This window comes from Lissotriton vulgaris, unplaced genomic scaffold (genome assembly GCF_964263255.1).
Source record: "Lissotriton vulgaris unplaced genomic scaffold, aLisVul1.2 SCAFFOLD_1089, whole genome shotgun sequence".
NCBI classification, from domain to species: domain Eukaryota; kingdom Metazoa; phylum Chordata; class Amphibia; order Caudata; family Salamandridae; genus Lissotriton; species Lissotriton vulgaris.
Window position 1 is genome coordinate 6,911 of NW_028255123.1, and position 26,552 is coordinate 33,462.

At 43.3% G+C, this 26,552-nt stretch overlaps 1 protein-coding gene across 1 annotated transcript in view; it reads left to right on the forward strand.

The window, feature by feature from the left end:
• The first annotated feature begins 690 nt into the window (after positions 1–690).
• LOC147659228 (alpha-2-macroglobulin-like) overlaps positions 691–26,552 on the forward strand; it is a 55,410-nt gene continuing 29,548 nt past the window's right edge. The window contains exons 1-10 of the mRNA XM_086951871.1: positions 691–777; positions 3,929–4,049; positions 7,065–7,293; positions 8,864–8,990; positions 12,377–12,495; positions 12,686–12,737; positions 13,605–13,691; positions 14,722–14,898; positions 15,143–15,221; positions 15,812–15,968. Coding sequence (XP_086807997.1) covers positions 753–777; positions 3,929–4,049; positions 7,065–7,293; positions 8,864–8,990; positions 12,377–12,495; positions 12,686–12,737; positions 13,605–13,691; positions 14,722–14,898; positions 15,143–15,221; positions 15,812–15,968 — 1,173 coding nt within the window. The 5' untranslated portion in view covers positions 691–752. The remainder of the gene's footprint in view (positions 778–3,928; positions 4,050–7,064; positions 7,294–8,863; positions 8,991–12,376; positions 12,496–12,685; positions 12,738–13,604; positions 13,692–14,721; positions 14,899–15,142; positions 15,222–15,811; positions 15,969–26,552) is intronic.

Sequence of the window (26,552 nt, forward strand, 5' to 3'; positions counted from 1 at the left end):
TATGGTAAGTCGATATTTACAACTCGATATTTTGACTGTGTACCATTTTTAGTAACTTTGATTAATTTGACCTAGAAACTATGTTTTGGAACTCTGTAGATTATGCAGCAGAAGATGGACTATGTGGCAAAAAAGGCAAATGCATAATTATGTGAAAACTGCCGCAGATGCAGAATCGCATAATTCCAGTGGTCCTGCCTAATGGTTACACCTATCACTTGTAATTAGCATGAAGTGCAGATAATTGGTGTGCCATCCCACTTGACACAGCTTTTTCCTCTGAAGTGGATCCATTTACCAAAACACTCAGTTGCCCATTCTACATCCACGTCACTGACCGCTGTGTGTGGCCAGAGATCTGGGAATCCATGGGGAATACACATGGCATTTACCTTCTTACTCCAAGGTGGCACCCAGAGACATGAAGATCCACTGAGAGGCCCCACCTGGGATTCTCATTGCAAAATTTATGATGTCACCAGGGAAGACGAAAACAATGGACTCACCTTCTAGAGCGAAAGATGTCACCACAGGTAATGACATTCAAGGGGAGGGCAGAGCTCGGATTCACGTCACTAAGTGCTAGCTTTTGATCATGAGAACATGTTGTCAATGAAGATGGCCCTCCCAGTTGTAGTGTCTGCAGTGTAGATGGTGTAACTACATGATATGTCTTCTATTTTCAGGGAATGGGTTTGAAGGTGGTGACCAACGGTGAATTCCGAAAGCCACATTTATGCTCCACCGACACCATGGATTATGACTCAGATTCTATAGGTGAGGCAACATAAATATTTCTTAACAATGCTGGGAGATCTCAACAGGGTAGGATGTACATCAAAGTGTAATTTTTCATATGTGAAATATAGACTTATTGTGGATCAGGAGTGGTACACGAAGAGTTTTGCCCACAGGGAATTACAACGCGGATGTTACAACGACCGAGTTGTAACCATGCATACCATTACTTCGCAAGTCGGAACAACGACTTGTGGAGGGGGCGGAAGGTGTTGGATTTAAAATACAACACCTTCCCTATTGTCCGCACAGACTGGAGTTGGAATAGTAAATTATACTGTTCCAAAATCCAGCGCCCCTCCCCCTTCACAAGTAGTTGTTACTACTTGCGGGGTAATGGTATGTGTGGTTACCACTCGGTCTTTGTAATGACTGCGTTGTAATTCTCTGTGTAGAAAAATGATGCGTGAAAAAGAGGTATATTCATCATGATTATTAAGCATGGCTCTTTATGGGCACCAAAGTTATCATTTGCAAAACTCTCTAACATATGATTGCAGTCGTCACATATTTAGCTATTCCAATGTACCTTCAGTCTTGACCTCTGAATTGTGGCTGGTAACTCAGCCCAAGGGCTACATACTTAGCTCAAATGTGGAAGCTCAGTACTGACTAGAGGAGACCAAAGTGTTTTTGTTTATTTTTTTTGCGGGAAATGCTTTGTAAAGGTGCAGATTTTAACCCTTATGCAGGGTTACAATTTTTCCCTGTTTACCTTCACCCAAGTGTAGCTTTTTTCCGCATTTGCAAGATAAATGCAAATTCAAATGTATAATTGTAATTGTATTTATATAGTATTTACTACTGCTAACCCAGCTGAAAATGTACACAAGATATTTCTCTGGAAGTTTCTGAATTTTCTATGCACAAGGAGCAACGTGGGAGATGTTGGAACCCTGTAAAGTTACAAATGTTGCCATAGAATTTAGTGAAGGTTGCAAAAAAACCTTTCACTCGCGCAAGCTTTCATTTCGACCTGCTACAAGTCATTGTGCTTAAGTCATTGGACGGTCAAGGCTGATCTCCTGAGGCGCCTGAACTCTAACTTTAATTAGGAACCTGTGATTGTCTAATCCCTGGACAGTAAAAATGAACACATTTAAACACTTGGGGACAGGACAAGATGTCCAGAGGTGAACTCTGATGGGTTTCTCGATCGCGTAGGAGGTCAAGCTCCATAATTACTAGATGTTCTGATCAATCTGAACTCAGGAGAAGTGAGACCTCAGGTGGACTTCAGGCTTTGCTTAGTTCATGAACACGATTACTACCTGGTCTCTACAGTGGCCAATCCACGTCTGGGACCTTACACAATGGCATCAATGCTCCTGAATTATGACTACCAGCACCCTTTGCATCTGCAATCCTAGCTCACACAGCGCATCTCAAAATGTCAAGTCGCATGCAGGCGCTCAATCTTCTGACCTGGTCAGGAGGGATTTTCAAAATGTCTGCTAAATAAATTTTTTCCCACCTTATTTTGACTGATAATCCCCACCTGACCAGGAGGGACGATAGGAACAATAAGAACCTGCCCGTGTGTGATGGGCATGGTACTGACTAGTAGGGGGCGTGCGCATCATCGAAAGGTGATGATGTAACTATTCAGCCCAAACTATCTGTTTTGTTGATAGAGTCCACTCTCCTATGATTATGGCTTGCTATACTTACCTTCCACCATGCCATGTTGCAGTTTGTCTACGAGAGCTGCCTAAATATTAATACAATTCAATTTTGAGTATTTTATATTTGTTATATAACGTTATGTTATGTCAGGACATGTTATCTTTTATTTGATACACATTTCCATAGCACACTCTCTGTCGTTAGTAGGGCCCTCACAATAGGGCCTCTCTGAATGTGTCTCGGGCACTCTGCCACGCCCCTGAGTCTGATTTCTGGTAGTCTCAGCAGGATGATCAGTAGTGTGGGGGGTGATATGCTGTATTATTAGGCTTTTGTGATTGTTAAACTGTGTCCCACCTAGTACTCAATTTCCAACATTATCAGTATCAGAGCCCTAAATATGTTTCAGGATTCAGCTGCAGCCGTGTCCGCCCACAACTCCCACCACTATTTACAAATGCTAGTGCCTGCATTACCTTCTAGTAAACACACTCATATAGTTATTACTTTTTGGATTATTGCAAGTCCCCTAAAGCTGCCTGGATGGCGGCCTGGAAGATCAATATCTATCCTATTTTATAGTGCATCACTTCTTATATAATGCTTTACTGATTTGCACCGCTCAAATAAGGGAAGGCAGTGCCACCGTGTGAGGAACTTTGATAACTAACTGCAGGTGTTTTGAAATTTGTGCTGGTATTAGGCACCAGCAAACACCAGCACAAATTAAGAAGTCTTCACTCATATGGCTGGGTAACCTCGCCTTAAGTGCCGGCCATGATTCAGCTCCAGGTATGGGATACGAGCCAGTTTACGTGCTGAACTTTCCAAATAATACTACACACAACTCTACCACATTGTTTCAGTGTATATCTAAGAAATCAGAAACCACTGAGGTCTTCCAGATGAAAGGGCTATTTTTGGGCACTCAACATGCAGGAAGGCCAACTACTCCAAAACAACAGTTCCATGCCTACTCTGAGGACAACTCCCAAACGAAACCGAGTGCAACATTTTCAAGCGGCAGCAACACGAGGAAGTTCATGTCTCAAAAAGGTCAGAGGGCAGGTGTACCCGAGTCTGACAGGTCCCACTTACACCCCCCCCCCCCCCCCCCCAAACAGGTCCCTTACTCCAACACACAAAGAGTTTCTGGACTCCAGCATAGAGGGTTGGTGATGTTTGTAGCTGTTTCTCTGTATGGTCACAGATCCCATTAGTGAATACATGTAATACATATGATACATATGTTGTCAGGTGATTTATCCCATATATTAAGACACATTGGAATCAGCTATAAAAAGATGGCACACAACAGGTCATGACTATATAGAGGTATTGTCTGTAATCCAGGATTGAATTGATCAGTGAATTGTGTGTAACAAGATATCAAAAGCACAGAGTTGCATCTCCGGGTGCAAATATTGTTGCGTTCCAAGTTACAACACATAATATATTTTTTTCTCAAATATGCTTCTATGCCAAAAGTTCTTTGTTTTCCCAGAAGCCAGCCCGATGGCATTTTCAGAAGGGGATGTTTATAATGAAGCATTTATGGAATCGGCGACGGAGACAGTTCGGACCTACTTCCCTGAGACCTGGATCTGGGATCTGAAGACCACTGAGTAAGTAACATTCCTTCTTCTTTACCAGTCATCTAGGGCCAGATGTATCAACATTGTATTTTGCGAGTCCTTAATACCGAGAAAAATGCAAAAAAGTTCATTTTTCTAGGAATTTGCAAATTACCACCAACTTGAAGTTGGTGGTTATTTTCTATTCCTTAAAGCCAGGTCGCAATATTTTTTGTTTCAAGCATTGCATTTAAGGAATCGCAAATTGCGATTCCCTAAATGCATTTGCAAAATTGCGATTTCCTCTGTGAGATTAAATGATTTACCCAGAATCACAGGATGTTATGCATCTCTGCCGAGACTCAAACCTGGTTCCCTTGCTTCGAGGTTAACCGCTCTAGCCGTAAGGCTACATCTTCTCCCCATTGCTCATGGACACCCCTTCTAGTAAGACACATGATCCCCCTGATTTAACCTCTTCTCAATGTCACTCACACCCGCCCGTCCTACATCAATGTCCACAGACACGGGATCACCTAAAAAAATATGCCCCCAGGCCCCCAATACAAGTTCAATAGCTTTATGTCCAATAATGATCACACACAATAAAGATCAACAGCGAAGAATACCAAATTCATTGTGTGTGATAATTATCGCCTATTACACGTTTTATCCTGAAATGGGACCTAAGAGGGTCCTGCTGATTGTTGCTCCAAACTCTGCATGTTCCAGTATATTCTGTCAGCTTTCCCCAAAAAACTATCATCAGGTTTGACCTACTAAAGTGTTTCAAGGGGTTGCCGGCTGAGGCTAATCTTATACTAAAAAGATCAGGAACCCATGGTGATGGGTCCAGAGACCTAGTTTGTATGTTATGGTTACTGCATAAGTTATGTCAGTGCTTACCAAAAGAGAAAGAAAAATTTCTTTCTAGAGTCCCCTCACTCACGGGGTTTCCCCACGGTGACATGCTTCATCATTGGGGCCATCCCAGTTCTCTACGAAAAGGGGCGTGCTGCGACTAGCGAACTACGCAGGAGCACTATATTTGTGAAAGGCTATGTGTGGTGTAAAGTGTTGTGGTGGTGGAGTGGGTGTGTGATTAAAAATACAGTGCTAGTGGGCCTCAACAATTTATTCTGCTCCTAGTTTGGTATATTAAAATGGGGTAACACTGCTATTTAACCTTGAATTGGGGTAAATCAGTGTTCTTTGGTCGACATGTTTCAAGCTCCCCAAGCTTTTCATCAGGACCATACAGGGTCCAGCCCTGTATATACCACTCCTATATTTAAATAAATAGGATTAATTCGATATATTGTCTATGCGCTGTTAATTTAAAACATGCGTGTTATACATACGATTTGTTGAAAGTGATACAAATTGTTAAAATTGGAGTGCATATCACATAATATCGTTTGCACATACATACGATTTGTACCTTAATGATGTTTCTGTAAAAGAGAATGACATATGGTTAGTGGCAAAACATCCCCTCCTTAAGAGCAAGGGGATCACACATGCGATTCTCTGGACCCATCACCATGGGTTCCTGATCTTTTGATATATGCAACTGGAGTCCGACCTAGCTTTGTTTATCCTCCTTCTCCCCCTGTTTCTCAGCTAATCTTATACTTCCATTGGTGAAGCTGCATTAGGAAATCCTGTACTCCTGTTTGTGACTTAGATAGAAAGGAAGTCTTACGGCTGTGTGAGGAACTTGCAGTACCAGCGGTTATGAAGTATGAGGGAAGAGTCTATTTCTGTTGGTGAGGCAGTGAGGGTAAGCTTGTGGTGCTCTTGAAGAATCAGCTTGAGGAAAGCTTGTAGTAATGTTGATGAGTGAGAGAGAACATACAGACTCAACGTTGTTTCATTCGCAGAAGACGCCCAACTCATCCTCTCCCTATCCAACGAAGCCAAAGCAGCCAAACACAACTTCCAAGAAGGCATGGAAGCTGTCGCTAAATTAATGAAAAGCAGCAGCCTACAACTCAACACTGACAAAACAGAAGTCCTCATCACAGGCCCACATCCCAACGCCTAGAATGACACCTGGTGGCCCCCCGCCCTTGGAAACCCACCCACCCCCACGGACCACGCACACAACCTTGGAATCATCCTAGACTCCAAGCTCAAAATGGACTGCCAGATCAACTCCGTCGCATTCTCCTGCTTCCACACCCTCCGCCTCCTACGTAAGACCTTCAAATGGATCCCCCTCGAACACAGAAAGACACATCACTCAAGCCCTCGTCACCAGCAGAATCGACTGCACCAACGCACTCCAGACCGGAATAAACAAAACCCTCACCCGCAAGCTACAAAATATACAGAAGGCCACCGCAAGACTGGTCCTCAACCTACCAAGACACTGCCACATCTCTCCTCACCCATGCACACAAATCCCTCCACAACATCAGACTAGCATACCTCAACAGCTGACTCAAATTCCAAGCACCCCAAAGAGCCCTATGATCAGCCCAGCTCTCCTACGCTGTGGTCCCCCGCACCAGAAAGACCAGATTGGGAGGCCGCTCCTTCTCCTTCCTCGCGGCCAGAGCCTGGAACGCCCTCCCGCTCCACTCCAGACAGACTACATCATTACCCATCTTCAAGACTTGGCTCTTCAACAGACCCACTCCTTGATGGACTGGAACCAGCACCTCCCCTCCTCCCAAGCGCCTTGAGACCCTTATGGTGAGCAGTTGCCCTTAAAAAACACGGGATTGATTGACATGATTGATTGAGAAAGACAGTCTTAGTTGCTCATGTCAAGGCTGGTTGAGGAACCTGTATTCCAGGCTTCATTTCCCGTTAGTGATGCCTTATGAAGGGGCCATAGGGTGCTGCTTGCAATGCAAGAAGCGAGGTAGAACTTTTAAACAGAAAACCTCTGCCTTCTTTATCAGTTGGGTATAGATGTTTATGTTGCCGTTCCAGTAGCTATCACTGTAATATATTTGCTCTTACCCTATATATACTATACAGATTGGAAGTATGTATTGCACAAGCACTTTTGAGAATACTATTTAGGTAAATCTTTATTTTTTCATTTCTTATCAGTGACACAGGGACTATCGAACTCCAGTACACGATCCCAGACACCATCACTGAATGGAAAGCCAGCGTGTTCTGCCTGGCTACAGACACCGGTTTCGGCCTCTCCCCCACCACTTCTCTGACTGCCTTCCAGCCCTTCTTCACCGATATGACCCTTCCGTACTCCGTCATTCGTGGTGAGGCTTTCAGACTGAAGGTCACTGTGTTCAACTACCTCGACAAGTGCATACGAGTAAGTCAATTTTTATGTTAATTTCTCCAAAATTTATTAAGCAAAGTGCAGGATAGCAAAACTATTTGGCATCAGTGGCAGCTCTTTCGCTAAGGTGGAGGAGCTTTGCCCCACTACTAACATGATAATAACGTATCATTATTATAATTTCAATTTTCTTATTGCAGTCAGTGGCTTTCAAGCTGGCAAGATGTGTGCAAGGAGGTATTTGTACTCCATTAGTGCGTTTGACTGCTTGGCTGGCCCTCTTGGTCCCGCCACACAATCATGCGCACTTTGCAACTTCCCCACCAGGTTGCAACGCACAGCCTGGTGAGGAACATGCACAGCCTCCCATTCCCCATCTGAGCACCGAACCACAGCGTTCATACCAATCACAACACTGCATTGAAGTGCTTCCATGTCATCCGGGAGGGCCATTGCGGTGCAGTTACCATGTTATGAATCACAATGCTTAACAGTGTAATGGATGAAGAAGCGTGAGCGACCAGCACTCAGGTTATGGTTTGGAGTAAACGGGTCACTTTGAGGAACTCTGCTGGTCCTTTGGTGGAAGTTCTCATATTCCACTTATCCGGATTTTAAAAACCAGCTATTTGTAAAGTGCAAACAATTCACCCTTATGCGATGCAGCGGGCGCTACGAAATTCGTTTTATATATTAAATTGTTTACTTACCTCCAATTATCCATATTCTGTTGTTTACCACCCCCCACCCTGCCCCTCCCCCGCACCGCCTCCCTGCCCCACCGAACTCCCTCCACGGGCCGCGGCTGCCGTAAGGGTCTCAAAGCGCTGGGGGCCATCAGGGAGTCACATGGTGCTGAGCTGAGCTGCCGCCGGCACCAGGGGTCGAACCATGAGCACCACGCTCTGGATTCAGCCGCCTGGCCGCTGCGCCACACCTCTCTCAGTGCCACACCTCTCTTAGGGATTTTACCCTGGAATATCCATTCTGAGATATTCTGTTTAAAGTGTATGGTGCTGAACAGGCATTGTTTAAAGGGAGAAATGGTGGACAAATCTTCTGGGATGGACTTTGTAAATATCACCTGATATGTGATTCTCATTGTGAGACGTCAAGAAGTGGTCATAGGATGTAGCTCATTGGGGCCTGCAGTGGTGGGCTAAATGAATGTCCTCCGTTGGTCAGCTGCATTATTCCACGCCTGTTCAGATTCTTGTTGGTGATCTATAGTGTCACTGATTTAGTGCCGGATGGTGGCTATGACCCTTATCAGCTTTGTCTTATGTGAGTATAAAAGTGTCAAGGAGTGAAGGTATTTTTCAGCCTGTATGAACTACAATTGTCGGACCGGTGAGTGCGACACTATTAATTTTACTATGGGTTATAATTTGTATGGTGTTGCAATTGTATTGTATAGTAATTACTACCCCAATGAGAAGTTGGAGTGCTTTACACCAGATAGCTAGCTGCTCTGGATCTCAGGATCAGTGTTTTTGGCTTCTGGAATAATTTAATTCTGGGGTCGGGGATTAACTGGAGGGTTCTGAGGTGTGCTCTCTTTAATCGGGAGGCCTTCATGTCTGCGTTGTCTTTTTCTTGACAGGTCAGCATCCACCTGGATAAATCAGAAGACTACCATGCAGAAGCTACTGCAAGTGAGGAGGAGGGATACTGCGTTCCTGCCAGCGAGAGGGTCACTGTCTCCTGGGACGTGACCCTAGTAGCCCTTGGTAAGGACTATTTCAAATACGATCTTCGGTCGGGCCCTCATAGTGTCACTTACTTTCCCCGGTGTGGCTTGCCTTTTGTCAGAGAAGGTTTGAGACTGATAAAACAACTCCTATTAATAAAGAGATGCTTGAATCTGTTCTGTGCATTGAAGCTACAGCCTTCTGTTAGTGGAGCTCTTGGTGGCAACAGACAAGATCTCATTGGATAGAAATGTGGATCTTCACTCTACTGCTATCATATTGCACTGCATCAGCTGAGCATCCTCCTGACCGTGAGGGCCTCGTCCATCAAAGGACAGGTCATAAGTATGAAGCTCAAGTTTTGTATCTTTTGCAACGTGACTCATGCACTTATCAGTCAAGTCACCCAATGTATATTCCTAGAGGGCTTCAAGGCCTTGTGAATATTAGTGAGGCAAGTTGGGTGTAACCTTCCTCTTTGAATGTCTAAAAAAGCAGATCTAGAGGCCTGTGAGGGACAGTGGACCTTAGCCCCCTGCGTTTGCATTCCCAAAATGTCAACATTTTTTCTAGAAGCTGCTGGTGCCCATTAAAGGCGCATATGTTTTACTTTTTAACAAGTTGGCATGCTGGGAAAACATAGTGGGAGCTCAATCATACACTTTGTGAATTGAGGGATGGCATCTGACCATGGGTATACGGCCACAGCTGCGGTCACAGACCATTGGTATGTCTCATAGCAATTCAAGACAAACCCCTTTTACAAGTTGGAATCACTTTCCAAGAGGTCTTTTTTTTCATTGTGAAAAAAGGTATTTTGTAGTCACAGCCCCAAACATTTTGTGAATTGAAGGCTTCTTCAATGCCATATTTATTCTTTGGACCCTATGGGCCAGATGTAGGTAAGTAACATTTACCGAATCTTAATTACCGAAAATTACCGAATTTTACCGATTCGGTAATTAAGATTCGGTAAATGTGAGGGGTTGGTATGTAGGGAATCCAGATGTTCCCTTTTACCGAATCGGTAAAATTCGGTATTTACCGATTCGGTAAATACCGAATCGGTAAAGCCTATTGATTCCTATGGGCTTCAAAGCCCATAGGAATCAATAGGCTTTACCGATTCGGTATTTACCGAATCGGTAAATACCGAATTTCACAAGGGTGCAGGGGGTGTCACTTTGACACCCCCTGGCACCCCCTAAACAGGCGTGGGTGCCATGTGGCAGGCATACCTGCCCTAAGGGCAGGTCTGCCTGTCACATGGCATAGGTGTGCATGCACACATGTGCATGCACACCGGAATCGGTATTTTACCATGGATTTGTTTTCCATGGTAAAATACCGATTCTGTAAGCCATGTGCAGGAGGTACATTGCCTACCTACATTGCATTTTCGGTAATTTTACCGAATCGGTAAATATTACTGAATCGGTAATTATTTTACCGATTCGGTACATATTACCGAATCGGTAATTATTTTACCGATTCTGTACATATTACCGAATCGGTAATTATTTTACCGATTCGGTACATATTACCGAATCGGTAAATTTACCGATTCGGTAATGATACCGATTCGGTAAAATTACCGAAAATGTGCCCCTACATCTCAATAGCCCTTTACCGATCGGAAACGGCCGAAAATCGGTATTTTCGGCCGATTCCGATCGGTAAAGGGCTACCTACATCTGGCCCTATATTCCCAAAAAGAGAGGGATGCTCAGATCGTCTCCCTGTTCAGACCTGTGCTGCCTCAAATGAGTAGATTCTTTGGATGTAAGGAAATCCTCATCTAGTGGAAGGGTCTCCTAATCTTCACCAGTGTTCCTTCTGCTGCCTGCTGTAAAGGTAATTTGTAATGGAATGGAGACGTTTCTGCTGGAACAGAGATGTTCGCCTCTCCTCTAAGAACTATTAAGGAGAAGTTTCTGTAAAGATAACAAATCCATATTTCTAAAGCGCAAACTACTCACCCTTACGGGTCTCAAGGCGCTGGAGGCAGTCGTGGAAATTAAGCGCCAGATGTAGGAAGCCTAATACTGAGCGGTAACGGCCGAAATTACCGAATTTCGGTCGTTACCGACCGGTATTAGGCTTTTGCGATGTAAGGGCCTAATTTAAGGATTCGGTAATATACCGAATTCCTAAATATTGATTCGTGAGTGCTTTTCACTTGTAAGGATTTGTTATTTACCACCAACTACAAGTTGGTGGTAAATAACGAAAACCGTTAAAAAAGCAATTTTGTGCTTTTTTAACAGTGTCATGTGGCAGACATACATGCCCTTAGGGCATAAATGTGTGCCACATGTGCACCCATGCACTATTCAGGGGTGCAACAGGGTGTCAATGTGACACCCTGCCACCCTTGTAGGTCTACCCCCTATTACCGATTCGGTATTTACCGAATCAATAATTCTCATTCATTGCTATGGGCCTTCAGGCCCATAGGAATGAATGGGGAATACCGATTCGGTAAATACCGATTCGGTATTTACCAAATTTTACCGATTCAGTAAAATTTACCAAATCGTTATCTACATATCATTTACCGATTCTAAAATACCGAATCAGTAAAATTCGGTATTTTAGAATCGGTTAATGATATTTACCTACATCTGGCCCCAAATGAGCTATTGCCCAGAGTCACATGGTGCTGAGCTGAGCTGCTGCCAGAGCCGGGGATTGAACTGTGAACCCTGTGCTCCAAAGTCAACTTCCCTGGCCGCTGCACCACACCTGTCCGAACTCCTAATATTTTTATTTATTTTATTTTATATGCTTATAAAGCGCCAGACTAGACCCCCGAAGGGGTATCTCCGCGCTATAACTGCAGATGGAAGTGAGAGTAAAATGTGTCCAGGGATAAAGTGACATTAATAGCTGGGAAACAGGTAGGTTTTTAGATTTTTTCTAAACATCATATGGTTGGTGATTGACCTCAGTTCAAGCGTCAGTGAGTTCCATAATGTGGGTCCGGTGTGGGCCAGTGCACGGCCACCTTGTCTGGTTTTCTTAATTCTGGGGATTTTAAGTAGTTGCTGGTTACTGGAACGCAAAGAGCGTCCTGGGATGTAAGGCTGAAAGATGTCAATGAAATACTTAGGGCCCATCCCCGTTAGGCTCTTGTGTATGATACAAAGGGTCTTGAACTGAACTCGCTTCTTCACTGGAAGCCAGTGAAGCTGAGACAGTAGGGGGCAGGATGGTGTCCTGGGTGGAACATTCATGACAATCCTTGCAGCAGTGTTTTGAATAACCTGCAATTTCTTTTAATACCATTATCTAAACACCATAGAGCCATGTGTTCTGCTAAATAAATCTCAAACCTTGGCTTGGCTTTAGAGGAAGATATTTAGATTTTTGGTTCCTTCTCTTTGTCGCAATGATTTGCCTTTTTCTGCTGCTGTCTATTTTAGGAGAGGTGAATTTCACAGTTAGCGCCGAGACACTGAAGGGAGAAGGTCTGTGCGGGAACCTAATTATTGCCCACGATGTGCAAAGGAAGGATACAGTCGTCAAATCGCTTCTCGTGGAGGTAATGTAGGGGTGGTGTGTACTCTTGATACTTATTTCATTGGGAATTGTCCCTTATTTGGCATGAAATGCTTGCTGAGTGACCTCCCAGATATAAACCGACATTTCCTGCTGCTGCCTTCCCAATTTTTCTCAATTTTCCATTTCTGTCTGGTACAAATCTTAATTGTCTACCCTGGTGTTTTTTTCAGCCTGAAGGGATAGAGAAGGAAGAGACTGTCAATGCTCTGATCTGTGCAAAAGGTGGGTTAATCACATCTCAAAGGTATCACCTTGTTAAATTTGTCTTCACAAAAAACACACACTTGACACTTTAAGTTCAGAGCTCTGCAAATTGATTTAGTCTTGACCTTTGGCACCTCGGCTATTCCAGTACTGAGACCCACACACAGCTCAAGTAATGTCCATCAATCCTAAGCAGCAGCATCCTCTGTTATGACACATTTCTGATGCTGCTTTTTATCTCTGACCCATGGCAACTATGCTATATCACCACTAAGGGCCACACACAGGTCTTTCAATGTGACTTAGTCTTGTTTTCCACCACCCTCTGCCATTTCTGTTCTGAAGCCTACATACATCTTGTTCAAAGTATCTCAACCCTTACGTTAAGCTCTCTCCGAAATTATGGCATTCCACAACCCATGAATCTCTTTTAATGAGCCTTGTTCCTGTCTTCCATTACCCTCTATTATTGTAGTAACAGTGATCTGCATCTTATCTATTTCTCTAATGGGCCCCAAACAGCCCTCCAAAGAGCCCCACTCCTAAACCTTATCCCTGATGCTTTCTTCCCTTCCTTGTTGGGCACCTGCTCAACATACAATTGTAGGTGTGGAAAACAATGTTTTATGCAGTAAACAAAGTCTAAATGCATTCAGAAATATATTAGCTTATAAGGCAAGGATTTGAATTGCTGCACAAAACTAATGTGTGATATTTACAGAGCTTCGACTTTATTGTTTCAAGCTCTACATCAAATCTTCACAAAGAAGGAAGGACATGAGGATTTACAAATCAGGGTGAGCTCAGCTACCCTCTCCAACCTTTGGTGCACCAGATCTGAAAACACTTCCTATGTCTCAGACCATGTCTTATGTTATCTTGCAGCTGACAGCCCTGTTTCCGAAAAGATTCACCTTAAGGTTCCTGAGAACATGGTGGAAGGATCCTCACGGGCCTATTACTCCGTTGTTGGTAAGCGATCGTTAAGACCCAAAAACCCTTCCTGTCCCTGTCGTAGAATCTGAAGGCGCCTATATTGACCCATCAGTTCCATCAACCCTGCATCCTCTGGGTTACGCTTTCTTCCTACTTTTACCAAATAAATGTCAAAATGCTCGTAATTGGTGAATGGCTTCTGGTTGAGCAAAAGGTCTTCTCCATTCTGGTAATATTATTGTAAATTTCAGTCAAATATTGTTTGCAGCAAATTCAAATTAAAACAAGAGCACGAAAAGTTTGCAACAAAATGTAATCTCAGAATGTGAAAATGATAGACATTTAAAAAGAGACAAATATTTTAAAGCAACAGTGTCCTAATTAGGGAAGGACATCCTTCAAAGTCGTTGTCCAAACCTCAGAAAGAAAGCCATGAATGTACAATCAGTGTCTTATAACAGAGCTAAGCCACCTCAACCATGTTTATAAAAGAGCATGCTGAGTGGGCAACTTGGGGAAAGTTAAGAACCACAGTTCCAGTTTCTGTGGTGCCAGGCCTGTCGCCATTGTAAAACACTTCACCATATGAGCCTGTGGAGAGCAAAGTTGGGGTATTGGAGAGGACAGGGTCATGGAAAGGGTTGGAGTTTGAGTCTGCCAAAAGAGCTCTGGAGGAACCTTGGACTGGGTGAGCCAACATGAGCAGAGAGTGGTTTTCAACCTGTGACTTTTCCTTCCAAAAACACACAAGTTCCGACAGCGCCTACTACATCCTAGAGATTTTGGGAAACCTGTAATGGCCTACAACCATGCTGAGCCTCTCCACGCATGTACTGGAACCCGGCTGTTTTCACCACGTGCTATCAGCTCTTAACAGGATGATCATGTGAAGGGTGCCAATATTGTGTGTCTCTCAAGCACAACACATGATTATGCGAATGTGTTCAGAAAATATTTTGAGTGGTGTAAGAGGGAAAGTCAATAGGAACATAGATGGGGTAGTGTTGTGTAGAGCTAGACTGTAAAAGATAATTTAACAGACCTCCAAACCTTCTCCGTCTTGCAGGGGACCTCATGGGAACCGTCATCCAGAACTTGCACCATCTTCTGCAGATGCCGTCTGGCTGCGGCGAGCAGAACATAGCCCTCTTAACCCCTAACATCTATGTCCTGGATTATTTGAACAAAACCGGGCAACTGACCGATGAAATAAAATCCAAGGCGATTGAGTACATGATAAGCGGTGAGTGGTGAAATTATCGATCCAGTCGGTTATTACTTGAACTGAAGGATTGTGTATTGGTGCTCATATCAAAGACATCACAGAGGAGACAAGTGCCATTTGGCCTAAAATAGCTCCTTCTTCAGGGTTGAGGCGCTAGACTATAATCAGATTTTGACAGAGGTAGGGTGTCCTTAGACCTGTCTTCTATTTTACCTTCTTTGCACAATATGTAATTAAGTGTTGATTATCTTCCTCCCCCCAGGGTACCAAAAGCAGCTGCGGTTCAAGCACCACGATGGCAGCTACAGCGCCTTTGGCCCTCCTGGGCAGGGAAACACCTGGTGAGTAGGTAGCAGTGGTCAACAACCCAGGTCCCTTCCCTTATGTGACTGGGATCGATCCAGACTGCAGGACTCTCTGTTCCTACAATGGTAAACCTTAGAAAGTTAATTCTTTATCATTCAATGTCATCCGGTGGATCTTTGTTCTGGCTCTGAAGACCTTCCTGTCTATAGAGGCCACAGCAGCACTGTTCACACGTAGAAAAGACCCCTCTTTAGGTCTCACCATCGGACACCATAGTCGGTGCCACTGATAAGTATTTGCCTAATATCCCAAGAGTGTGGAGTTTGCTTTACCCCTTTTGAGCTCATTGGAGTGCCTTTGAAGACTTTCACTCAGAATGTTATGTTATAGAGGGTTTTGTAGCGTGCTCAAATACTCAAGAGTGTCCTGGCGCGTTCAAAAACAGTGAGAATGTGGGCAGAAAGAGAATAGAGTTACTTAATCATTTTAAAGAGATTAGTTTTGAGTGATTTTTTAAAAAGCTTGAAACCCTGAATGTCCCTAAGCTCCATGGGAAGGGCGTTCCAGGCAGCCGTAGCTTGATGCTTCATCAGAAAATTTGTATTTCTTTCTTTCTCTCTTTCAGGCTGACGGCCTTTGTGCTCAAGTCCTTCGCTCAGGCCAGGGCACACATTTTCATAGAAGAGAACCAACTATCCGAACCCCTGCTCTGGCTCTCATCCCATCAGAAGGATAACGGCTGCTTCCAGAGTGTCGGGTCGCTCTTCAACAACGCCTTGAAGGTGACTGGTTATCCATCTTGCTCTAGTGTGGGGTGAAAGAGGTCTTTGTGTTTGTGAGTGTCTAAGGGTATGGATCATAGGCCTGCTCAAAATGGAGCAGTCAAGGCATTTGAGCGAGTAAGGTTTGGTAGGCTTGAACCTCCTGAGCAGCCATTTAAATCCTAGAAGATAAATATCTAACTCCCAGAATCATAAAGAAATTGTAATTTAATGCACTGTCAATTTCTGTACATTCTTCACTGCTTTTCAGAGGATTGGTCGACTGGGAATTGTAATGTTCCCATTAGAAGCCCTTTGTGACTTAACAGTTCTGAGAAGACTTGGAGCCATTGTGTGCCACGTCCTGGATTGCACCAAAGTGTGCCCTTAACTGGGTCAATTACAGTAAAACTGCAGTGTCTTAGCACCGGCGCTAAGGATGATGATTGTGCCAATACTGAGGAGGTCTTACTAGTGAAAGACAGAGCTGTTGTTTGAAGGCTTGGTCGTTCACTAGACATGAACCGACATTATCTTTAGCGAGGAGGAAAAGCGCCCAGAGCAGTGCAAATCATGTTGCACCAATGGGGCACAATGTATAATAGGTCACCTGGTGTTGTTCAATGCAATTAGCAAACTCAGACTTATGTGAAATTTGTTTAAAAAACAACTTCCAGTCACAGTGAAACTTAATTTAATATTTGTTTATAAAAACAGCTCAAATTAAAAAAATAAAATAAAATGACATACCTCTTTTGCTAGTGATAGCTATCAATGTCTGATGTGTTCCTTGGTGTTGGAATCTATAAACCTTATAAAAGATTTGGGATGTTCTTCAAGCAAGTTAAATAGCAGGCTTTTCAAGACAATTCTCTGTTTGGAATGTCATTTTGAAATGTATTAAATTCCTTTCCAACACCACAAATGGAGGTGTTATAATATGGTCAATCCTTTATTATTGACATTATTCGTGGATGGCACTAAGGAGCTGATTATGATGATCGTGGGATCGTCACAGACAGCCTGTCTGTGGTGGTCCCACCGCCATCGGAACCATGATATCTATCTCCCATGTTACCATGGTGAGCGGATAGGTGGCGGTCGTAAAGACCAGCCGACATGCATCCGATGAGCTCCTTGAGCCCCCTGGTGCGTTGAAGGGGATTCATATGGTGTCAGTGCCTACCAGGCACCGTCGTAGGGAATGGTGGCAGTGCCTACCAGGCACCGCCGTAGGGATTGGGATGTCCCTTTCACCCTACCTTTTCATGGCACGCAATCTGCCATGAAAAGGCAGGTGGAGAGGGACTATAGAAGCCCGTAGCAGGCCGCCCTTTCCCCCTGGACCCTAGACAGGGGACCTGGGGGGCATCTATGGAGCCCCCCAACATATCCCTGACAGGCAGGCACTGCATGTTGCCTGTCATGTAGTGCAGAGATATATGTTAAGTGTCCCCTTTCTGCATTGCGGCATGTGCTGCAGCCCGCAGCAACCTGTTGCAGTGCAACACATAGACATATTGACCGCCGTGGTGGTTGTCACATACTAACGCCTATGTTGGGACAACCAACAGCCTGTCAGGCGGTCCCATATCTGTTAGGGTGGCGGGCGGATCCTACTCAGGCCCTAAATTCCTTGGCCAGCCTCACTCTTGCATCATGTCTTACAGTCTCAGTCTGTGACATCTCTTATTTTTACTATATTTTAACATTTATTTTTACCTATAGAAATAGACCGGTGCATTACTTGTTCGATTATATCGAGACACCATTCTAAGAATAGGCAATTACTGAATAGGTGACAATGCATGTTTTAACCACTGCATCCAATTATCAGTAGCAACACTACAGAAGCCTTTTTGATTTTACATTGCACCCTACAATGTATGCAACTTAGAGAATCATAAGTAAAGCATCTAATAAGTGCCCCATTTATTACTCCACCAAAAGAAGGCCAAACCATGTTTGCCCAGTGTCATTCTGGGCAAGGTTACAGGATCCAGATCAGTAAAGATACTGTGAGCTGTACTATCTGCTCTTTCAATAAAAACCCAATAGTTGTTATGTTTGGGGGTTCCTAAGAATGCTGGAATCAAAGAAATGTCTGGATGCTAACTATTGCACATAAAGATCTTTCCCACCATAACAAGTAAGTTAAAACTCCACCGGCTTTGGAGAACAAGACACAGAAAGCTTTTTCTTGGACTCCGTTTTGAAATGGTTCAGGATCCGCTACTCAACCGGAGGTCTGCTTGAGTTTGGGACAACCTTGATCCACAGTTTTTTAGTAAATACTGATAACAAAGCACATATTCCTGATCTACTTATGTAAATAGGAATTCAGTGCCCGATTTATATCTGGGGGGGGGAGGGGGGGGCAGTTCATTTAGCTACCACAGCGATGGAGAAAATTACTTCATCGCCGTGACAGAAATGCTGCCTGCCTAATTTAAAAATGACCTCCAAGCTGGCAGCCATTTCTAAAGCATTGCCAGGAACTGCAACCAAGGTGGTTTCCATCAATGCTTTTTGCAGTTTGGTACAGGTAACCTTGCTGCTTACCGCCAGGGTTTGTCTGCTGGTAAGGGACATTAAAAACTGCTACATGTCGCCCCATCCTAATGGGGCATATAGCCATTTTCCAAAGGCCCAACCCATGGCAGTGACAGGGTAGTCACTTACATGGACAAACTTATGGTCGGGCCACATTTAAATCAGGTAGGAGGACCACTATGTTGGCGGGGAAGGAACATCATCGCTATTGCAACGGAGTTCCCTCTTGGCCAACATATCAATTGGGCTTTAAATTGTCTGTATGTTGTTTAACATACAAACAACTTTTCTACTCGAATGGCATTGCCAACATTGATATCTAGTTTATTCCTAGTACTCCACCAAAAAAACTTTAAACAAATGCATATGAATTAGGTAGAAAGAGGGAGCAGGAAGGGCATGGTTCTCAAATAGCTCAGACCTCATTATGAAATTCTTATGATCTAGATGAGACTTACAGAACTATGCTGCCAACATGCAAAGAAGGTTACTTTGACAAAGTGGGGGTGATTTTCACCCAGTGACCTTCCAAATCAGAAGAAATGTTTGTCCCACCTGGCATCAAAAGAATCTCTATTTTGTTAGCAGTGAGAGTTTATGTCTCCGAACACTGAAAGAAAATCCAACTCTGAATTTGTAATTGGATTTGTAAAGGGATCTCGTGGTGCTAGACAGACCACCTGTAAAGAAAACAGCACTGAGGATTAAGGGAAATGCCAGGTTTGAAGGATCTTTGAGAACAGACTGGTGATGGTGTAGTTCATTAAACTAGTTGCAGTAATGCGGAGATGCGGAGTACATCAGCATTCTTGCCTCTACATTTATTAATGTCTGAAATTTGGGAAGAATAAAATTGTTGATACCATGGGGAGAGGCTACCACAGTTACCCTGGTTCCCTGGTTCCATGTGGGTAGGGTGTCCCTTGTGTCTTTATACCCGAACCATAGGTTGCCCCATAATGGCTGCCATGCACAGCAGTTTACAGTAATAAGGAAGCTGAGCAGGGGGTTTGTAATTAAAGCTGACATAAACCAATAGTGCAAGAAGATATCACTGAAGAGACTTGATTGTCTATCTGGAGAAGCATCTGTATCTTAACTCCCAGGATTTTTAAACTAAAGACAGAAGAGGGACAGGGACCAAATTCACGAGGCAAGATGGCAGATTGAGGTGCTGGGTATCAGTGTTGCTGATGTTAAGTTTCAGACAGTGGGAGCATTTCCGGATGTGAATGGCAATAAGGCAGTTCTGTAATGATGGATGAAATGTCCTTTGGAGATTTGATGGGTCTTAGGAAAAGTTGAGATTCATTGGTGTAGGTAAAAAGTTGATGCAGAAAGAACAAACCAGTGAAGCCAGAGGTCTCAAATAGACGTTGAAAATAGAATGGGGATAAACCCAAGCCTTGGGAGACACCACATGAACAGATATAAGGGGAAGTAAATTGTGCTACCGGTTCAGATCTGCCATAAAACAATGATACTTATGCAGCGCTTATACGCTAAAACTCTCCACGTGCATCCCTGCTCCATCAATGCGAACCAGTCAAGAACTATATCCTGAAAACCAACAGCCAGACATTGGCTGAAAAGGAGCTGGTGGTTGACAAAATCAAATGCCGTGGCAGGTCCAACTGTATCGTAGCATTGTGGCAGCTGCTGTCAGAATCCATGCGCAAAACCTCTACTGCTGCCAGCAAAGCTAGCTCATTGATTCGATTAGGGCGAAAGCCTTTTGGAGAATAGTCAAAATCATCATTGGATTCGAGTTATTAACATATTTGTTTTATTTACAACTGATTCTAGCATTTTTGCAACCATGGATAGTAATGTAATAGGCTGATAGAAGTAAATGTTGGCGCAAGTTCTGTTTTTCGCCGATGCGGCGTAGCATTGTCTGTTTTGAAGACATCAGGAACAATGCAAAGAGGGAGAGAGAGCAATTGAAAATATCAAGTAATGCAGGAGCAAAATATCCCTGCAGTGTAGAAAGGAGTTTTACAGAAGTAGGGTCAGGAGGCGAACCAGAGTGAGAGTCGGCTAAAGAGAGACCATGTCTAGATCGCGTACTGAGAATTTATACCAGGATGACGTCATTGGTTTCAGTGCAGTTCCAGTTTAAAGGTAATGTGGCAGAGTTGCTTACTAGGGAAGAGCAGATGATCTTCATCTTTTGGACTACTCAGACAGTTGATCAATCAATCAATCAATCAATCACCCGTGAGGGTCTCAAGGTGCTTGGGGGTGGGGGAAGCAGCTACTGGTCAAACAGCCCGGTCTTGAGGAGTCTCCTGAAGGTCAGCAGGTCCTGGGTCTGCGTAGGTGGGCGGGGAGGGGGTTCCACATCTTGGCGGCGAGGTGGGAGAACGATCTGCCGCTGGTGGTCGTTCGGCGGATGCGTGGGATGGTGGCGAGGGCGAGGTCGGTGGAGCGAAGCTGGCGGTACGGGGTGTAGAGGATAGTCGTACAGTAAGGCGCACAAAAGTTGATCACAAAAGGCTTGAGAGCACAAGAACCCATTTAGGGAACTGTCCAAAGCAGAAAGCTAATTCATTATTTAAAAACAAAATATTTGCTTGTCATTAGCATTACCAATAGGTGACGAAAATAAAAACTATTTGTTTCTTTAATGGCCACTTTATATTTGTAAAGAGAATTTTTGCACAGAGTCTTCAGAGATGCCCATAAGGTCTCCATATACGTTCAGCGCTCTCAGTTTTTTTCTTTAAATCCTTTAATTTATCATTGAACCAGAGAGATGATTTAGAATTGTTTTGGCTTACCTGGGGTTAGGTGTTCCACAATTGCAAAAATGGTCCGATGCACACTTAGCACATGGGTCTGAGATGCTACCAAGAGGATACAGATCACACATTAGCTGGCAACCAACACTACTGGGAGAGGATGTATTCCAAATGTACATCTTGGCTTCGCGGCACAAGTTGTTACGTTTATGACCTTTATGTACAAGTGATCCGACCAGCCTGGCAGTAGAATTTCTACTTAATTACTAAGCGAGGTGCAACTGATAACTCAATATAATCTGTAATGAGCTGCTGAACTAACAAAGTTAAGGAGCATGTGTAAATTGTATCTAGCAGTTTCTTAAAATAGGTGTCATTTAAATCGTCTACATGAATATTAAATCACCAAACTGTACATAAACCAATAATCATTTCATTGAAACCATTGAGTAGGACACTAGCCGGACTCCATGCTCTTTGGAGAAGGTAAGTAAGGAGATTTGTTGCGAGGCAGGTGAGAGATTTACAGAGAGTGCCCCAGACTTCGATGGAGGTGGAGCGGAACTAGCATAAACATGCGACCTTTTGTTATCAAAATAGCGACCCTGCCACCACGTTTAGTACCTTGACTTTTGGCTCTAAATTACATAAATTCAGGTGACAATTGGTTCCTCTCACCTGGGTTTAAGCCAGGCCTCTGTTTTGCTCTAAAGATAAAGGGTCAATTTTTTTTGAATATTGTAAACTTCCACTGTGTGCCCCAGGAGAGAATATATGTTAAATAGGGCCATTTTCAATGAAGAAAGACTGGGCTTGTACTTTGTAGTGTGAGCTTGAGAAGAAGAAACTGATTGTGAGCATTGGTTTGGAGCAGGTGCCAACATTTCATTTGACTGGAGGAAAGTTAGTAGAAATTTGGAAATGGGCGAAGACAGGTTGCTTAAGTGGAGAAGCGTATCTCTGCTTTAGCTTGGTGCCACTAGATGACCTGTTTTGTTGGTGTCCTTCAAGCTGTGCTTAAAATGCTGCCTAAAATGACATAACTGGCACCATGCCCATCGTATTAACTCAACTGCGCACAGACCGGCTTGCCAGTGGTCTGTCGATTGTTCTGCCACACTGGATCTCTGCACTGGCTGGGAGCGGTCACCACTAACTAAACTATGCCGTAATAATGCTGTGCAGGGAAGACCTTCTCTCTTGGCGTAATTTCTCCTTCAATCTGCGTTGCTGTGTACTGTGAGAGCTAGTATTGCACTGAATGGCATTTTGAAAGTGTGAACCTCTGGTGATTTGCCACAATCCTCCATTCATCTGATGTATGTATATTTATCTCACAAATGATATAATTGAAGACATCACTGATGACATCATCAGTGACATGCAAGGTTCACTGAGGTTACAAAAAAGAATCAATGGTTAGTGAGTGAAGAGGTACTGCTCATAAGAGTACTAAGGCGGATGCATCCTCCTCTATGCAAAGAGTTTAGAAAACAAAAAGATCCACCTCTAAGCGGTGTTTTGTATGTCTAGAGGTGTAAGGCATACACAGAATTTGTTAAAATACCCCTCACACACCAAAAGGGCCCTTGGTGTCATGCTTCATCATCGGGGTCTTCCCACCCCGCTGTGGGACGGGGCGTGCTGCGACCGGCGACTATGCTGGAGCACTTAGGTTTTTGAAAGTGCTATCTGAGGTGTATTTGTTGTGAGTGAAGTAGGGTCAGGGGTGAATGAAAAAGTGATGTTAAAAAATACCTGGCCTTATGGATTCAAAACAACTTTATTTGGTCATAGGCTGGTACTATTAAAAAGGTGGGTCGGAGGAATCATGCTAATAATGTGCTGATTCTCCTTGGGGTATCAACATGTTTCGAAGCTATGAAAGCTTCTTCGTCAGGACGGAGTATGATCCCTCTGTCACTCACTTATGTTGCTATCAATATGTGAAGGAAAAATATGTACAAGTGGTTTAAAATACAATACTTATGTGGTACGAGTATAAGGTTTGCAAAAGCTCTGTCAGTATTACTGAGTATAAGCTAGAAACATAAGGAGTCAGTGCCCCATGAGCCTTCGGGTCGAGAGGTGAAAAATGAAACTTTCATATGAAGTCGTGCAGTCCTCGCTTCCTCTCTTGTCATTCTGCGCTTCCGTGGTATTTCGGAAGCGCGGGATGACGAGAGGATAACGGTTGTTACATCGTCCGCATTGTTACCACGCATAGCATTACATAGCAAGTCGTTTCAACGACTTTTATTAGATGGTGCGCTGGACTTAGGAATAGTGTAAATTACTATTCATACTCCAGTTGGCGCAACAGCAGGGAAGGTGTTGGATTTAAAATCCAACACATTCCCTGGTGTTGTGCGCCATCTAGCGCAAGTTATTGTGATGTAATGTCATGCGTGGTAACAATGCGGACGATGTAACGTCCGCTTTGTTATCTACCCGCGTGGTATTACCAGCGTAGTAAATGCTGTTTCCCATGTTTTTATAATGCTATATGAATTACTGTGCATGTTTTGTTTTTTCTTAACTCTTAAGTGTCTTAGGCCTTGGTGCTATAATGCTTGTAGCCTGTGTGTTTGAACAGCAAAATGTTTTCAATGATCATCTTTGTTATGTCACCTGTGATGTCATGTTTGAAGTAATGGAAAGTGAATTATGGTGAGGTAAAGAATCCCCTCACAGCCCAGTGCTACAGAAGGAGTCAAGGTAACAGTGTCACCTTTACGCCTTATGTAAAAAGGCAAAAAACGGAGGTTTTTACAGGCCAGGAACTGTTTTCCAATGATAAATCAATCCTCAATTTACATGGGTAGATCAATCAGCTAATCCACAGAAAGGGCCATGCCACTGATCTATTAGTGGATAAAAATATTGATTTCAGGCATATGTAAGTTTGAACTAAGACATGGTCTGACTACTCCTTATTACTTTCTCAGACAGAGCTCCTATATCTGATTGCGGTCAAAACAAACTTAGTTGGAGTGTCCATATAAACGGAAGAAATATGTCTTTGTGCTACTCCTACTTACCCCAATAACCAGAAGTTTAACTTCAGGGGAGGTTTTTGGCGTGTGCCATCCCCCAAATAAGTGCTTTTTTGGCTTGATAGTTGGCTCTGGGGTTGCTATCTCTGGGTTGGTTTTTCATGTGGTTCTAATTGCACTAAGAGGTTTTAACTTGTTCCTTTTTTTGGATTCGGAACTTAAATATATATATTGACCGCTTACCAAAAAGGTTGTAAATTTACATCCATAGAAGTACTCCTCGAATAGGTGCAAATGTACTACTTTTTGAAATTCACAAATATTTTCAGTAATAGACTTAGAAAGCTATGCCAGTCTCATGTTTTTAAGAATACTATTGGCAATCAAACACCAAAGAAAGTGATGGGCTGAATGCTTGCAAATAGTTTAAGCATGGGCAATCGCTCGGGATAGCATTCACACCCATCATTTTGTGTTCACTGGGCCACTCTAGACAGAGAGCCTGACCTAATGCACCCCTGTTTTTCTTGAGAATAGACCACCCTGAACCTTGATCATCTCACCCCTCCACCCTGCAACCCACTGATTTGTTTGTTGGAAAATTGCTTTATGGTGTCATGTACCTATATGGAATCTATGTCAGATCATGCTGAGTGGCTGCACTTCCTTGGAACAGATGAGTTTCAACTCACTTCAAAATGGAAAAGCAGCATTACATTCTGAAAAGTAATGCTGCAGTGGTGAATGATAAACTGATCTTAAATTGTATTATTTAAAAGAACTAGGAATGAGGGCACTTCAAAATGAATTTCTTTTACTTTCAGTTAGACATTTTTCAGAGAGATAATGGATGGTTTGAACCTTAAATGAATTGCAGCTTCTCTGTCTGCATGGGGAAGAGGAGACAGTTCTCTTTGGTTAATACAGACAGCAGCAGTAAAAAATTAATAGAGAACTGCAATGTTCGCGGAAAAGAGTGCAGGTAGCTATACTTCCCCAGACAACGAAAAGATCACTTGTCAGAGTGAGTTTGAGCTGGAGAATGAAGCCAGGGGAAGCAGGGACTCTGCATACAACTAATCATTGCATCAGATGAAACACCTCCCTGATCTGTGATGAAAACCCCCCAGTATCTCTGGCACATAGTATGTGGTCAGTAACTTGCTTTGTGTCCATTCTCCATTTCTTTTTTTTCACAACCAAATCCATTCTCCATTTCTAAAGCCAGGTCTTATCAAAGGCATCCTAGGATGCCCAAACTAAGAACACTGCAAGGGGGCTCTTCCAGACAATGCACACCGTGCTTAGCACTCAGTCAGAAGCCCATTGGCAACAACACCCCTCTACATGTCAATACTATGCCTTAAAGTTTAAACAGTATCAGTTAACACTGGTGATGTTGTTAAGCCTATAGATATTTGAATTCTGTTACCATAGGTTATGCCACCATCTTTTACAAGCCAATTATAAGGTAAAGATATAACAAATATCTCTCGCATTTAACAGCATCATTTGCAGAAGCAACTCCGTTACTTCAAACTGTGAAGTCAGCAGACACCGGCACATGCATCAAGGCAGGATTTTGCGAGTCCTTAATTGCGATACTTAAGGAACCGCAATTAAGGACTCGCAAAAGACTATGCATGTAGGAATCTCTATAAAAATAGTGATTCCTACACATTCCTTATTTGCGACTTGCAAATTGCGAGTCGCAAATAACGAATGGCTTTCCATTCATTCCTAGGGGCCTACAGGCCCATAGGAATGAATGGGAAATTGCATGAACTATTTGTGAGTACCAATAGGTCCTTGTAAATTGTGCATGCAAATTCAGGGTGCAAGGGTGTCAAAAGGACACCCTGTTGCACCCCTGAAATTGATCTGTGCACATATGTTGCGCACACACATGCCCTAAGGGCATGTGTGTGCGCAACATGAAAGTTTTAAAAATTTCCAAAAGTGCATTTTTCAAAGTTTTCGCTAATTACTATGAAGTTCAACGTCATGGTAATTTGCGCCCCCTAGTAGCGAAATCGCTATTCTCAAGTGAGAATGCATTGCATTTAAGGAATCTCAAATTGTGATTCCTTAAATGCAATTGCAATTTGAAAACTTACAAATAATTGCGATTTTTTAAAGTGTGAGTGGCAAGTTGTTTCATGCATCGCAAATGCTAATTTTGTGATCACAAACGGACGATTTTCACAATTCACACCATTTGCGATTGCAAGTAGCTTTGATGCATGTGCCTGATAGTCTTTTAATTGCACTTCCAGGCAGGGCTTTCTCTGCTGTACTGAAATGTATACATA